Source organism: Oryza glaberrima, chromosome 11 (genome assembly GCF_000147395.1).
Source record: "Oryza glaberrima chromosome 11, OglaRS2, whole genome shotgun sequence".
NCBI lineage: Eukaryota > Viridiplantae > Streptophyta > Magnoliopsida > Poales > Poaceae > Oryza > Oryza glaberrima.
Genome location: NC_068336.1, coordinates 15,837,815 through 15,853,979, shown reverse-complemented (window position 1 = coordinate 15,853,979; position 16,165 = coordinate 15,837,815). Strand labels below are relative to the sequence as shown.

The 16,165-nt window shown below is 39.0% G+C and overlaps 2 protein-coding genes across 3 annotated transcripts; one reads left to right on the top strand and one right to left on the bottom strand.

The window, feature by feature from the left end:
* Window positions 1-260: 260 nt before the first annotated feature.
* On the top strand, window positions 261-5,919 carry LOC127754869 (O-fucosyltransferase 1-like). Of its 2 annotated transcripts, none has more exons than XM_052280457.1 (8): window positions 261-472; window positions 1,966-2,047; window positions 2,131-2,207; window positions 2,307-2,395; window positions 3,407-3,530; window positions 3,621-3,904; window positions 4,327-4,456; window positions 4,913-5,919. In XM_052280457.1, exons 1-8 carry the CDS (start codon window positions 311-313, stop codon window positions 5,546-5,548), a joined length of 1,584 nt encoding a protein of 527 aa, XP_052136417.1. In that variant the 5' UTR covers window positions 261-310; the 3' UTR covers window positions 5,549-5,919. The 2 variants fall into 2 exon arrangements, with proteins under 2 accessions (XP_052136417.1, XP_052136418.1); XM_052280458.1 differs by having other exon boundaries at window positions 262-472; window positions 2,000-2,047.
* A 2,435-nt stretch (window positions 5,920-8,354) lies between these two features.
* LOC127755715 (putative disease resistance protein RGA1) lies at window positions 8,355-12,626 on the bottom strand. The gene is made up of 3 exons (XM_052281388.1): window positions 10,370-12,626; window positions 9,326-10,207; window positions 8,355-8,854 (listed from the first exon to the last, which is right to left on the bottom strand). Exons 1-3 carry the CDS (start codon window positions 12,624-12,626, stop codon window positions 8,355-8,357), a joined length of 3,639 nt encoding a protein of 1,212 aa, XP_052137348.1.
* Between the last annotated feature and the right edge of the window lie 3,539 nt (window positions 12,627-16,165).

Genomic DNA, 16,165 nt, shown 5'->3' with positions numbered 1-16,165 from the left:
ATACGTATTCATAAATCCAGATCCATATATTTGTGGAGCTAGAAACACCCAACTCCATAAAATTTTGGATCCGAAATTACGCCAAATACAGTATAACTAAATCACGATTATACTACGAGTTACCCAGAAAAATCTACCGAAACGAAAACCACACACCAAAAGATCTCAACAAAACAAAACAAAACAAAACAAAAACAAGCAAACACCTGGCACCTTCTTCAGCCTTCACCCACCCAACCCACCCCCGCACGCGCACGCAGCCCACTCCACTCCCCCAGATCTGATCGCCTCTTCTCGCGACTCCCCCCCAATGCGCAGGGGCGGCCACGCCGAGGCGTTGCTGCTGCGGCGGCGGCGCGGGCCGGCGAGGCTGTGGGTCGCGGTGCTGGCGCTGCTCGCCGGCACCCTCTGGCTCCTCTCCTCCTCCGCTGGCCTCGGCCTCGGCCTCGCCCGCTCCTCCTACGGACTCCAGGTGTGTGTGCGTGTTGCTTCCCTCTCTGCGTGTGAACAACAACAACACTCCTTCCCGTTGTGATGGTTGTGCTGTTCGATCGATCTTGGGAGCACCCTCAAATGGAGCGAGATTTGAGGATGAGGGTATTCCCCATGCTCTCTTCTAATTTTAGGCAGCCTCGCCTATTTTGGCACAACGCAAGAACAACACTAGGATTTATGAGGGGATTAGTTACAACATACCTATTGATGAGGTGTGGAATTAATGCCCCTCCCCCTCAATCCCTTCCCTCTTGGGAGGGAAGTAATATATATGGGTGTACATTTCACTTGGTACATCCTCATGAGTCATGAGTGCGAACAAACCCTTTTATAGCTTTTTTTTTTTTGCGGTGTTAACTTGGCTAAGAGGTTATTATGGATAATGGAACTGATAAGAATTTTTTTGGTAACATCGAAAGCTTGCACGCAAACTGCCGTTAAGTAATTGTTTCGTTCTACAAGAATGTGCTAGTTCATCTACTGTATTTTAGAGTAGGCTACCTTCGTGTGTGATTTGCACATTAAAGCCCCGGAGTTGTGCAGATGAAGATGTTCGATAGAACTGCAAATGGTGATGTCTTACACTTGATTGATGTAGATGGTCTGCCTTCCGTTGTCCCTCATCACATCTGCATATAAATTTCTGTCCAATAGGATTCCTTTATATGGAAGCCATTTTTGGACTGTGGTGGTGTGGAAATGGTGATGATAGTGTTGTGACATTTACTTAGGACTACAATAAAAGAAACAAGTGAGTGTGAACTGTTTCTGATTCTCTCAGTATTGTGGTGGATAAAGACCAAAGTTCGGTCACCAAACCAATGTTGACAGATCTTGTGGCTGTGTGAAGTGTATGGGAGTAATGAAGGAGCTACCATAAAACTATTATCAGCATTTCCTCTTGCTGATCCCTTTTGGTGCTTCACTTAGCTGCAATTTCGAATGACACGACTGGGAAACATACTTGCATTTAAATAGTACAACAAAGTGTGATTTCACATTCATTGTGGAATTGCATAGCCAATTGGACAGTATTGTATGTCAAAATATTCTAATTGAAAGAAAAAGAGTATACTAAAAAAAGAAAATGAAAATTATATACCTATGACCATTCATTTTCTTAGTTGAGACCTGGCTGAAAAACTGATTGTGCTCCATACATGCATGAATTACAGTTGGAGATGATAAATGCATCTGTATAGTAGGTAGAATTGCACCTTTTCTATGAAAATAGTTAGTACACATATTAACAGCTCGTAATTTCAAGTGGAAAATTTGGCGAGATTTTATCTGAAGAACAAATAATAGCTCTGAAAGGAAGTGACAATCTTTCCTAGAATTTTTATGCACACTATTTTTTAATTCCCATTTGGATTACCACATTACCAATGTAATGTATTTAAGTTTTACATTTCTTAGTTAGATTCCCAATTTAAAGTTCTCACACTGACATCAGTGCTATTACTCAAGGATGTTGATGTAAATAAGTTGTGGAGAACTGCAGATTCAAATGGTTGGAGGGCATCTTCTGCACCGCGCACCTATTGGCCTCGTATGTTTGTCTCCGTGACCTCCTTGGAAGTTATTAGTGATGTGTATAGTGGATCTGATGAATAGTCATATCTCTATTTGCAGCTCCACCAATAGAGTCTGAGTCAAATGGTTACTTACGTGTCCGGTGCAATGGTGGCTTGAACCAACAACGTAGTGCGGTATGATGAACACAAGAAAATCTCACTCTCATGCAAATTTCTTATTATTCTTGATATGAAATGAAGGAAATTAATATTGGTATCATCCTATTTTCATAGATATGTAATGCTGTTGTTGCTGCACGAATAATGAATGCTACACTAGTGTTGCCGGAGCTGGACACAAATTCTTTCTGGCATGATGAGAGGTATCTCTTTTGTTTATACTGGTCTTTGATAGGGCAATGCTATTTTATGTCTAGCACTCTAGCTTAGAAGAAACCATGTGTCCTTTGTGAAGTCTGATGTCCTGCAAGCAAATTTATGTAGTAGATTCTACATAAATTTTATTACAAATAGCACAACTATTATATTCTATTGGTTCAACCGCATCTCAGTTGTGTTATTCCCACAACATATTTCTATTGTTGGCATTAGTTGATTATTACCTTTTTTTTTGCTTTTTTAATGCCTTATTTGTGATAAAGTCATATTCGGATATTGAAGCCAATAATTTCCATGTAGCTGGTGCCATGTAGGTTAATGCCCTGGTAGTATTTTTGGTAAGCTAAATGATGATAACTAGCAACTTAGCATATATGATACTTACCATAATTAATAATGCTAAATATCTTCCTATGAATTGATTCGTGCAGTCGAAATATATATATTTTTTTTGTAAAATTTAGCACATTGTATCCGTGCCTGGACTTGCACAGTATCAAGTTCTTATCATTCTGAAAATGTTAGGATCTGCTTTTCTTAAAGAAAATTAATATCTACATCAGGCAAATTTATGTAACCAGTATACTGCCTTGTGTTGTTCTCAAAGTATGGTTGATAGAAACTTGTCCCGTTTTAGGAAGGATTGCATTGTTGAGTGTTGGTCTGTTGGATGTTTTCTGCAGAGGTGTTACCATATTACAGAACTTGTAGAGCAACATGTGGTACATTTGTTTGTGATTTCATACAGCTCCTATCATAGCTACTGCACTGATGCCATGTCAAACATGTGATCATAGCAAGACCATCATAGCTGCATTTCTTACAAGTTATTTTTTTCCTAAACACATGAGATCCATGTGGACATTTGCTTTCATTATGCTTCTTTTATGTGTTTTCAGAATGCATTATTTCTTAACTTGTTTATGTTGAATGATGTATTAATGACTGATTCTTGGTTAATGTTCGCTTATTATTGCATTTATATATGCATCCAGTGGTTTTTTAGGTATTTATGATGTGCTCCACTTCATCAAGACATTAAAGTATGATGTTCGAATTGCTATGGTCATTCCAGAAATTACTACAAATGGAAAGACCAAGAAACTGAAAGCCCATCAGGTGAATAGATGATGAACTCCCTAGTTTGAGTTGTACAAAATCAGTTTGTATAGAGATATAGTGCACTATAAAATACCTTTTTCCTTACAGATTCGACCGCCTCGAGATGCACCAGTTACGTGGTATACAACAGTTGCTTTGGAGAAGATGAAGAAGTATGGAGCTATATATTTAACCCCATTTTCACACCGCCTGGCAGAAGACATTGATGATCCAGAGCTCCAGAGATTGAGATGCAGGGTGAATTACCATGCACTACGATTCAAGCCTCACATAATGAAAACAAGCAGTGAGATAGTCAATAAGCTCCGTACAGAAGGCCATTTCATGTCAATTCACCTTCGATTTGAGATGGATATGCTTGCATTTGCTGGGTAAGTGGGTATTTACATTGGCTGAGGTATTGTGTGTTCTTGCATGAGTGCTGAATAAATTGTCCTACTTCATTTAAGCCTAGAAGTGTCACTTTGAGGTTCAGTTAGCATTGTATAAGCTTGCTATAATGCCTGACTTAGCAGAGGTCTTCACAAGAACTAATTAGAGTTTCGCTTGAAAATCTTAGTCATTTGCAGTCCTTGATACTGTTCATGCTAAGTTCATTTAATTCAAACAAAACCCATTATCCATGTGCAATTTAGTTCATTTATCTTCTCAGATTGATAGCTGATCGTCTATTTTCACTACTATCAGTATCTTACGCATGAAAGTTTAAGTCATGCACTTGTCACATATTGCATATTGTTGTTGTGCATTATTGGGCATACCACCTTCCTTATTTCCAAAATGAAAATTACAGGTGCATTGATATATTCACACCTCAAGAACAGAAAATTCTGATCAAGTACCGCAAGGAACATTTTGCAGAAAAGGAACTTATTTATAGGGAAAGAAGGCTCATCGGGAAGTGCCCTTTAACTCCAGAAGAGGTACTGAACCTTTTTCTAGATATATATATTTTTTGGATAATTTCAATTATATTATTTATTCAGTTATGTGTCCAAATTAGTGATGATTTGCTTACTGTGGTATCAAACCTTTTTATTTTTTTTTTACATTCCACGATTTAAACCATGTCTAATACTTGACTTGAATTCTTAAGTTCCATCCTTCCACTAAAACAGGATCTGGAATCTGTATTCTTTATCATGTTTCTTGATTTTCGTTCTGTTGAATGTTGATGTTAGCTGTAGTTAATTTGTAGTTCTGCCTTAAATGCCATATATGATAAGTTGAAGCAGATGCAAAGAAATTTTGTTTCTTTAGTAAAGCTGGAAAATTGTAGAAAGGAAGTGCAAAACATACCACTTGACATTTTTTTCCATTAAAGAACACTTTCTGTAAACAACCGACGCAATATCATGTTCTACATTATTAATGTGCAGGTAGGTCTTATTCTTCGATCCATGGGATTTGACAATAAAACAAGAATCTACCTTGCTTCTGGCGATCTCTTTGGTGGGAAACGATTCATGAAGCCATTTAAGGCTATGTTTCCACGCTTAGAAAACCACAGCACTGTTGGTCCTGGAAAGCTGGAAGAAAATACAAGAGGGCTCGCGGGTTCTGCAGTGGATTACATGGTCTGTCTCCTGTCAGACATTTTTATTCCTACATATGATGGCCCGAGCAACTTTGCAAACAACCTAATGGGCCACCGCCTATACTATGGTTTCCGGACAACAATCACACCAAACAGGAAGGCCCTAGCTCCCATATTCATGGACAGGGAGGAAGGTCGCGCCGCTCGCTTTGAGGAGCGAGTCAGGCAGGTTATGTTCAACACACATTTTGGTGGCCCCCACAAGCGTGTCCATCCAGAATCTTTCTACACAAACTCATGGCCGGAGTGCTTCTGCCAACCAAATCCAAGGAACCGTGTGGACAAATGCCCTCCGGACAACATATATGAGGTTTTGGAGAGCCAATTTCAGAGTATGGAGGGTGAAGAAGATATCGAAGAAGTGAAATCCACTAATCAGACCGACTCAACCAGCCAAATAGAAGAATTAGTGGTCTAATTGAGTTGGCTAACTGCGATTGTATGGGAACACCATGTTGGATCATTCATTGACCACCGCATACTGGGGGTATGGCATTTTCAGTTGAAAGGATGAATCCGATGGTGTAATGCTGAGTGTTGAAAGCTTAAGGTCACCACAGGCAAGAGGCGATTCTGTCTAACTGGAGCTGTTAAGAGAGAGGCTAGAATTAGGAGAGCAGTGAACCACATTTTGGTTAGATTGGTCAACTAGGAATTTCAGAGGGAAAACCATACACGTTCTGTCTATATTAGCTATTCATTTGTTAAAGATTTGAGTGCGGCATGTGGTGTGTAAGTATGATGAGGCTACATTGGCTGGAATCCTTAATACAGGATATATTGCCTTTATACGGGATATATATTGCAACTGAAATGTTATGCTGTTGCACGAATTTCCTTTTTATTGCCTTTCTACTGATTTTGTTGCTGGACTGCATTCGTCCTTAGATATTAGATAATGTCAAGTGATGGAGACCATTGATCGGTCGGGATACTGTATTTTGTTCGTTTCCATACAGAGACTTTTCAGGGTTCGTTTGGTTACAGGAAAATGAGGATGGATACAAACTGTAATACTAAGTATAAACATGGGAAATGCTAAGGGGCGATCAATCGCTGCTAGCGATCGCCCCCCTCTCCTCCACCTGGTTTTCTTTTTTGGCACAACATTACTTCCCTATTTTATTGAATTTATACACCTAAAGTTTGTACATATTAAGTTTACGCATCTAAAGTTTAGAGATCTAAAGTTTATAAATCAAAAGTTTATATATCCGATTTAAATTTGAATTCCAATATTTTTTATATATAGTATTTCTATACATCTAAAGTTTATACACGTAAAGTTTATAGACCCAAAGTTTATAAGTCAAAAGTTTACATACCCGATTTAAATTTGAATTTGAATTCAAATTTTTTTTATATATAGTATTTTATACATCCAAAGTTTATACACCTAAAGTTTATAGACCTAAAGTTTATAAGTCAAAAGTTTACATACCCGATTCAAATTTGAATTTGAATTCAAATATTAATATTAGTTTATAGACCCAAAGTTTATAAGTCAAAAGTTTACATACCCATTTTAAATTTTTGAATTTGAATTCAAATTTTTTATATATAGTATTTCTATACATAAATTTTTTTCAACCTTGTGTTTTTTATTTTTTAAAAATTTATAGTGTTGTAGGAAGAGAAGAAGAGGAGGAGGAAGGAAGAATAGTGTATAGGGGGATGGGGGTGAACCTATAAATATGCTACTATGTTTATCTTAGTGTGTTCGTTTCTTCCATTTTAAATGGGATCATTCTTACTGTGTTTCTTAAAGGAAAAATGAGATCATTCTTGACTGCTCAATTTTAAATCTCCATTCCGCCGACATCGAGGGGAGCCCTCGATTTGGATGCGAAATTTTAAATCTCCATTACTCTCCTGCATCCCATCCATCGCGCAAGGCCTTTGTGCTTTTTCATTCAATATAGGAGGAGCCCCTAGGGGTAAAGGAAAAGAGAAACCACTCTATACACTATATATGGTTGGGTAAGAGCTCACGTAAGCGCTCTGCGCTTGCCAACGTCCACTTGCCAACGTCCACGTCCTCGCTTCCTCTTTAATTTTAGCGAAGAGGTATACCGTGTTGGCCTCTTTGTTCTCGAAGATATATTGGTTCCTTTCTTTTCAGATTTCCCAAACGATGAGGAGAATAAGGATGCGTAGTCCTCTCTTCGAAATGCCTGTCGTGTTTACTAGCTTCTCCCAGCAGTCTTTAATGACTTGGGTTGCCTCCCACTGATCAGGCTTGAGCTACTGGTATGCCACCCAAAGTTCCAGATTCTTTTTGTGTACCTGCACTTTGCAAGGAGATGCAGGACCGTTTCCCCCTTTGTGCGACAGAGAGGGCAACATCCATTGTTCTGTCACTTCCTTACCGTGAGCTGGTTATAAGTCCATACCCTGTTCTGTATGATTAGTCAAGCGTGAAAATTGCATTTTTCGGGAGCCTAAACTTTCCAGATCAAAGAGTCGAAGATCGTGCTTGGCCCCCCCTGTGACTAGTAGGCTGACGACACAGAGTATTGACCATGACTTGTGAATTTCTACATAATTTGGTTGGGCTCCACCTCGTCTAGATGGATGTCATGGACCACAGTCCATAAGGCAGCAAGTTGTCCGATTAGGTCTACCGAGATTGGCAAGTTTGCTTTTAGATCCAAATCCTCAACCCAGGCGTCGTTCTCCTTGGCCTGCCGAAGGGATTTCCCTTTGTTCTTTGAGATTGCAAAGAACAACAGCATGAGGTCCTTTGGCCTTCGCCCTTCTAGCCAAGCAGAGTTCCGTAAGCATGTTGTGTTGGCATCCCCGACGGTGATTTTTGTTGATACGGGCAAAAAGAGCTTGTCTACTTCATCGCAAGGCGTTTGCAGCCCCACCCAAGGTTCGATTGGATCCTCCCATTCGTGCCAAAGCCATCGCAGGCGTAGAGCCCTCATGAACTTTTCCATGTTAAGCACCCCAAGTCCTCCCTGATTTGTCGGCATGCAAGTTTTCGCCCAGTTGATCTTGCATTTTCCTCCCGTGATGTCTCCCGTGCCGACCCAAAGAAACGTCGCCTTTGCTTGTCTAACTGACCCAATGCTTCCTTTGTGACTTTTAAGGCGGTGAGGAGGTAGATCGGCTACGCTGTTAATCACCAAGTGGAATTCTGCTATTACTACAAGACAAAGAACACACAATCTCTAACAAGATAAACATATCGTTCAGAAATCAGAAAACAATAATCATTTTTAGTCAACAGAAACATAAGGGACATGGGATATGTCATCCCATTCAGGGCCATAGTGACAATACTTCTCCTTCAGAATGGGGCATCCGCTGATTCGCAGTTCAGTCAGATTGTTTGGTAGGCAAGGCAACGATCGCATGTTAGAACAGTTAATCAGGTAGAGGCTTACAAAAGCCAGGAATTGATCCATATTCCTTGGCAGTGATTCGATGTTGTTACAGTTGATCAGCTGCAGTTGCTCTAGCGTCTTCGAAAGTTGGTCAGATGCTAGCAACACGTCAAGTGACCTCAGTTCTGCGCTGTCTGTGATGATCAGGACTCTGAGAGCCTGGAGGCCAAGCAGGAATGGATCATTGCGCGTGGAGACGCTGTCGATGTGCAGAGTGTGGAGTGATTGCATCGCATTGCCGTTAGGTAGTTTCAGAGAACTGTGACATTGCTGAATGTGCAGCTTCTCAACAAACGCGAATGCACCTTCGATGGCCTTCAGTTCCTTGCAGTCTTCAGTGAGCAGATGCGATGGTAGATTTCAAAGGACAGCATCATGTTAGTTTCCAAATTACAATGATATAAGGAATGTTTTTAACAAAACGCGATGCAATGTTTTTGCCCTTATTCTGTGTAGTTACAGTTATAGCAGTAAAAACATGATGCTCCAATCTAAATTATATTCCCTTTGTTGAATTTTATATGGTAGATTCATTTCTGAAAGTCAAACTATATATATTTCTGTGCAAAAATTAGTCAAATTACATGTATAGTAAAAAGACGATACCAATATATTCATATTTCAAAGTGCTTTACACATGATATTTGTTGAGAAATTCAGTGGTCAAAGTTAAACCTTCAAGTCTTTTTAAAATTATGAAAAATCAACGAGTAGTGACCAATATAAGCTGCTGGATATTTTTTCCTGAAAGGAAAAATAAAGCTTCTTGTATTCAAAATAATAGAAAGGGGTACACTTCATACCAGTTATTTCTAGCTGAAGCAGAGGTTCAAGGCAATGGCTAGAAGTAGAACTAGACCCAACATCCAGAATTGTGAAAGTCGATAGGACTGGGCAATGTCGCAGAATGAATGCCTTAGGTGGCTGCATTGCTGCCCCGTCAAGAAATTCACCAGAAGAAACAGCAAAGGATTTCAAATGTAACCCCTCTATTTGCATCTTTGTAACTCTAGAATGGTGAAACTGAGGCAAAACAGCAAGCTTCGGGCAGTTCCTTACTGTTAGTTCCTCCAGGCAGGGAAAGCATGGTTGTTGTTCTGTCCATTCTTCTAGCAATGGCATATCCTCGATGTAAAGTTTCACCAGTCTTGGGAAGCGGCAGGATATGTCTGTGGAAAACTTCAGTAATCTTAAAGCATATTGGAAGTACTGCAACCTATCAGATTCTGTCATTCTCTTCAACATAGAAAAGCTTTCTAGAGTCAGCATTTCCAAACTAGGAAGCTTGGCCAAAGGGGCAACCACACTGATGAATGAACAATTCCTCAATGTGACTTTCTTCACATTTCTCAGGTGATTTTCATTAAACCAGGTGGGGGAAATTATGCTTGGGTACCCATTGATTTCCAGTTCATTGATGGAATTTGGTGGTTGGAGCTGTTCAAGAACTTCTGCACTCACTGATTGCGAGATTTCCTTTGTGGAGTGCCATTCTAACCTCAGAGAATCAAGACATGTTTTCGAGCTTAAGTTAACTTTATTTGCTTTTGCTGCAAGTGTCACGTTCTCGAGGTTCTTAATAGACAGTGATCCTGACAAATTCATATGCCGTAGCTCCTGGATACCATACCCAGCCAGCTTACGGACTCGGTACTCTTGTAGCTCTTGAAGATTCGTAAGATTCCCTATGTGACTTATTGATGAAACAACAGAACAAGGTCCGATGATATGCTGTAAACTCGGTAATTTTTCTGAAGTCCGATCTGGTAAACTAATTAGTTGACAACCTTGGATGTTTAAAACCTGGAGATGATAAAATTTATCAAAATTTTCCAGTGTTGCAATACCTGTATCCCGAAGGCACAGATAGCGAAGATGGTGTGTCGACTCATTGGACAGTTTAGGCAGCTTCTGCATGACACATCCAGTGAAATCAAGCACCCTTATATACTTCTGTCTTTCAAGAATTTCATCAAGAATTTCCCTTGAGCTAAGTGCAGTATGTTCAGATGGACCAAACAAAATTAGGGTGCGCAGATGCAGCTCAGGGATTCGCCATCGAAACATCCATAGGGTGGGAAGGAAACCACTCATAATTGACACATGAGCCATAAGTTGGGGGTTTGTGGGCAGATAGTCACTGTCAACTCTTCGGAACATTTTTGCAGAAACAACTTCTGCCAAACGGTGAATGGCACTGTGCATAACATAGCATGTTGGAGATGGTCTGCCACGCAGCTTTAACAGTTCAAAATAACCTCTTGAGTACAAGAAGTAGAAATAGCTCCTCCCTATATCTTCACTGATTCCTTCTGACATCCAAATGTGAATTAAACTTTGAGCTGTGAACCTCCAGCCTTTAGGGTATAAGCTACAATAACTGAAGCACAGGCCTACAGGTGCAGGTAACTGATCATAACACAGTTTGAGGAGTGAAAGAAGTTGGTAGTGATCATCTGCTTCTTTTCCATTCACTACTATTTGAAAAATGTTATGGTAAACACATGACCAAAATTTCTTGTCGGGATTATTTTTTAACATGCATCCAATCATTTTTATGGCTACAGGAAATAGCCTCAATAGAGTAGCCATTTGTATGCTAAGTTCCGTCTGATAATCATCTACTCTAAAGCTATCAAAAGCATAACTTCTAAAGAAGTACCAATACAATTCATTCTCAATTTCATCACTACGCAGGATGTTTATATTTCTTACTGATTCTTCAACGTTTGTACTTGTGGTAAGCACGATGACTTTGCTGCCTTTCTTGCCAGACTTGATTGCTCTGAATAAATGCTCCCATTGGGCCATTTGATCTTCCGAGATACCATGCAAAACCAACAGAAACTTCTTTCCACTCAAACCACACTGAATAACCTTCTCAAGATCTTTCATCTTTTGGTCATGTGTTTTTTTAATACTACCAGAAATTCCATTTTGCATAATCCAATTTGAAAATTCTGTACTGTGCACGGGAGGTGATTGATTCTCCGAGCTCATGACATGAGCATTCATTAGTTCATTTATACATCTTTTAACTGCAACTTTAGATGATATCATGGTGGATCTGCCAGAAACATTCACCCATATTCTCATGTCAAAATGCCCTTTCACCCTAGAATTCTTGTATATATTCTGTATCGAGATCACAGAATCTTCAGAGACACTCGAAAGAAGAAAGGGCACTAAAAATATGCCATCTTGTCCTTCCTCCAAAAGATGTGCCACCACTGTTTCTTTCACAATTGATGGGTTCTGCTTCTCCACAGATGTACTGGCAGGTTGCTCTCTGATGTTCTCAATATTAGGCATAATCCGTAGCCTTGTTAAGTTACCTGAATTCTGAACTGATGCTACTCTTGTTAAGCTCACAAGGTGTTCCCGGAAATTTTCTAGTACTGGTAAAATGGACTGCAGCAAGTGTTTCAAGTCGTTGATTATTTTCATGGCAATGTTCTCATGCTTCTGAACATGCACATATTCAAGCATGTCCAAGCTCCTTTCTATGTCCATGGCCATCATCAATAATGTGTCATCTTTCTGCCCCATGATCGGAAGATAACTATATATAGGACCTGCAACATGTGTTTCCATGATCAAAAGAACATCACTAACTGTATTTAAGCATCTCTGCAGGTCCTGCATCTCCAAATTCACAGAGAAAACTGATGGTGCCGAGTGCATATCTATTGCATCAACACACTCATTGGTCCTCGAGAATGCAGAATCAATTCTCTGCTGGGGTGATGATAAGTCTCCTGGAACAATGATAGTGCGGTGCAGACATACAGAAGATGGTGGCGAATGCTTCTGAAATACATCGGAGTCCTCATAAGAAAATTTTGGTGAATGCGATAGATTGTAACTTTTCGAGTACCAAGAATCAAAAGGCTTCTTCTTACCCTCCTTAGAGCATTCAATCAGACTTTTGGACTCTCCAGTTGGCTTAGATTGCTCAGTAGCACTTGGGGATGTTCTACTTCTTGATCGATGTTCTTCAACTGAATGTTGAGTATCACTTGCCTCATTCTTGGACAATCCAGAAGATCTTGGCTCATTCTTCAAATTAACAAAGCCAGTAGCAGTTTCCTCATTCCTCAACATTGCTACTAGCAAGGCTGCTCTGTCAAGTATGGTCCTCAACATCCAAAGGGTAGCAAAGCCAGCCCTCAGCATGATACTGCTGGTAAATATACAATCGACTTTTCAGTTCCCATTGACAAATACTCCAATATGCAAATCAAGGGTCTAATTAACCCCACTTTTTTTTTTTTTTTTTTTTTGGGGGGGGGGGGGGGGGGGGCACGTTACAAACTATCATAGTAAGTCCTTTTTTGAAAGGAACACTCAAAACAATTAGACTGTTTGTAAATCAATACCCACTGTATCAATCGCATTTGATATGGAAAGGTTATTATTTGAACAGAGATGATAACCGTGGAGAAAATGGTGCATGAATTTGTGTATAATCAAAACCCATATTTTTTTCAGGTGACTTAAACCTGAGTAATTAATCAAAAGTGCATATTACCAATATGTAAACGGTTTGATTTCACTTGTTACTTTTATTAGTTCCAATGAGTATCAGATCTAGGTCCAAATAATAATGAAACATTTGTATGTTCTACCGTATGGCTGGATGAGGAATTGAGGATGATTTATGCGGATTCTAATAATCATCAGGTCTTTTGTACCAAATGGCCACAATGTCACTAATCAATCAATATAAATAGGAATATAGGATAAGAAAACCAGTTAGGATGAATCAGCTGAGTTTCACACTTTAAAACAGTATTTAATTTGATATAGGAATATTATGCTTACAGTTAAAGAATGCAACTGTTACAAATGTAATGTACTAATATTACAAGTCAAGTCTTTTAATAAGAAAAATCAGAAATGTGGCTACACAACAATGGCCCAATAACGTGGTATATATTGAATTTTCTTTTATCCTCAACTTGGGGAAAAGTACAGGAGCAAGAAAAACAGGAATATCAAGTTGGGTCTGAAAGAACTCTAAAATGAGCTATTTGGAATTCATAGGAAAACACAAATGAATTTGGGGGAAGAAAGAATGCATAGGAAAATTTTCAAAGCGATGTACCTTATGTTAGACTTCACTCAAAATTCCTATAGAAGTCATTCCATAGGAATTTGAAGAGATATTTTCTTCAATTCCAAAGTTATAAATGGGAAACTTTTCATAGAAATTCATAAGACATAACCTAAATACTAAAAGAATGTTGTTTGAGGCCTTTGCATCAGCTGTTTGTATTTTTGGCTCTCCAATGAAGAAGCTAACTGCAAAGATTGTTGAGGGGAACCCCTTCACTGATTAACCCCACCCACCAAAAAAAAAAAAAGGCAAAAGGGAAGAGGTACCAATCAATGTAGTAGTCTTTTCCATGTACTAAGATCCCATCATACAAAGTTCATGTGATTGTCAGGTAAAGTACGTTGTGTTTTCTGTGTGATCAAAGGAAAAAAAACTGATGCTTCTTATCCTTTTTTCTAGTGAAAGCATCAATTTGGGCAGTGGAGATTAACTTCATACCAGTGCAATAGAGAAAGCAGTGCCAATCGAAGAATGCTCCGAATTAGAGAATCCTGTTGACTTTGCAAGGGCCAAGATTCGAGCTTTCATGAGGCACAGAAGAAAGCATGTGGAATTTCATCAGAAGGTTAGGGTTCCCAGGTGAACAAATTCTATCGGTCTCTTCTTTCAAAAGAATTTTATTGGTCACGATCTATCTCTTTCAACATTGTCCCACTTTGTTCTCAAAGAATTCGACAACTGCTAAAATATTTGCTTGATCGGTGACCGATCGTAGCAAGAAAGCTCATTTTAATGGCAAAAATCAACACTAACAAGTGGTTGTATCAAAGAATTATTTATGTCCTTATCCAAGACCTACTGCATATGGTTTATGTACTTTGTTACTTAGGGGTGAGCATAACAGTGATGTTTAATCTTCAGAATAGGGTGCATAGTATTACTTCTAATTCCACAAAAATATATTTGTGAAATATGACTTTTTACTTAAAAATTTCTAGCCCTGAAGTGCTACTCAGCTTCCAAGTTTAACCTTGAAAGCATAAATCATTTGTATGTTGTTCTTCAAACTTGTGAGACCAGATCACCTGACACTTGAAACTCTCTCTTTTCTCTGGGGTCCAGTGGATTCGCACAATATAACCAGTGTAGTATATAGTCCTGATGGCATGAGTCAAGCTAGGGTCGGTGGTATGGACTTATTTTAATGAAATCAGTGGATAGTATTCACATTGGCAAAATGACCAGCAAAACTGCCTTGGTTTGCATGTTCAAGGGCTACAAGCATACAGTTTGTTGTTTATGGGTAAATTTGGCCTACATGGCCATAGAATTGGCTTGTTAAGAAACTAACTACTGGTCACCCTGGTTGTAGTATTATTATTACTGGCGTGTACATTTACATATCATATAGTCATCACTATCTTGTTATTATATGCTGTGAAAGAATACATCCCATGAAAGTGGCTCTACGTTATAAAATTGAGGACAATAGACAGTATTGTACAGATGAAATCAGTCAACAAGCATTGAAAGGATTTTCGCGGAACGCTCCGTGGGTAGACAATTTAGCATACCTAGCAACAAGAGTTCTACGACTTCAGTGTGTGAGAGAGAGCAAGCAAGAGAGGGAGAAAGGTGTTTCCATCTCTGTAAATAAAGAGACCTCTCGAGATTCTGCTGCTAGTGTTCTGGCCAAAAAAATTGACGGTGTTTTGCCTGACAAAGCAGTCCTCTCTCATCGGCCATTCAACAAGTTGACTTAAAGGTACTATCTATGTGGTTGATATATAGCCATGATTATCATCGGCAAGTTCTTCTCTTCATGATATATGCTTAAGCTCTTTCAACTGCTAGTCTTTATAGACCAGTTCTTGATCTCTCCCTCACACACAAGCTTGACAGATTTCGTATCTTCCTCGCAGGGACAGATCTACAGCTAGCTCATCTGAAGGCGCACACAGCAAACCCTCAATATGACGTAAGTTATGGTACTACTCACTCCATCCAAAAATGTCACAACCTAGGATGGAAATAAAATTAGACCCATCCTATGACTACGAATTTGGACATATCCTTGCTATGATGGGTCTAATCGTATACTAGTTTGTTATATTTTGGAATAGAGGTAGTAGTCATTAACCCGTGTATTTTCATAGGCTATTGATATTACATGCATTTGCACAGTTAATGTTTATAGAAAGTTTTAAGGGAACGTAAATGTAAAGAAATACTGAATAATTTTCTCTCTACATTTATGCAGCATATTCTATTCAAAATTATTGATCTTGATTTTTATATATGTAAATATATATTCGAAGACAACTTAACTTAATATGCCAATATTTTTTAGGAAAAAGTTCACTTTTGGTCCCTCAACTATGTCCTTGTTTTGATTTTGGTCTATCAATTACAAAACCCGTTTATTATTGGTCCCTCAACTCTCAAAACAATCCACATTTCATCCCTGCCATAACCAGGGATTTTTCAATGATGTAGAGTCTACCAAAGGGAGTGTATCTTATGCACACAAGCCTTCACGTGTACACACTGTGCACACCAATAAACAAATGTCACCGAAAAATCT

Coding starts and splice junctions, on each gene's coding strand:
- LOC127755715 (XM_052281388.1), bottom strand. CDS start 12,626: ATGTTGAGGAATGAGGAAACTGCTACTGGCTTTGTTAATTTGAAGAAT. Junction 10,208..10,369: donor TCTGTGCCTTCGGGATACAG/GTATTGCAACAC, acceptor TAAGTCACATAG/GGAATCTTACGAATCTTCAA. Junction 8,855..9,325: donor GCTTCAGCTAGAAATAACTG/GTATGAAGTGTA, acceptor TGCTCACTGAAG/ACTGCAAGGAACTGAAGGCC.
- LOC127754869 (XM_052280457.1), top strand. CDS start 311: ATGCGCAGGGGCGGCCACGCCGAGGCGTTGCTGCTGCGGCGGCGGCGC. Junction 2,048..2,130: donor ACCGCGCACCTATTGGCCTC/GTATGTTTGTCT, acceptor CTCTATTTGCAG/CTCCACCAATAGAGTCTGAG. Junction 3,905..4,326: donor GATATGCTTGCATTTGCTGG/GTAAGTGGGTAT, acceptor TGAAAATTACAG/GTGCATTGATATATTCACAC.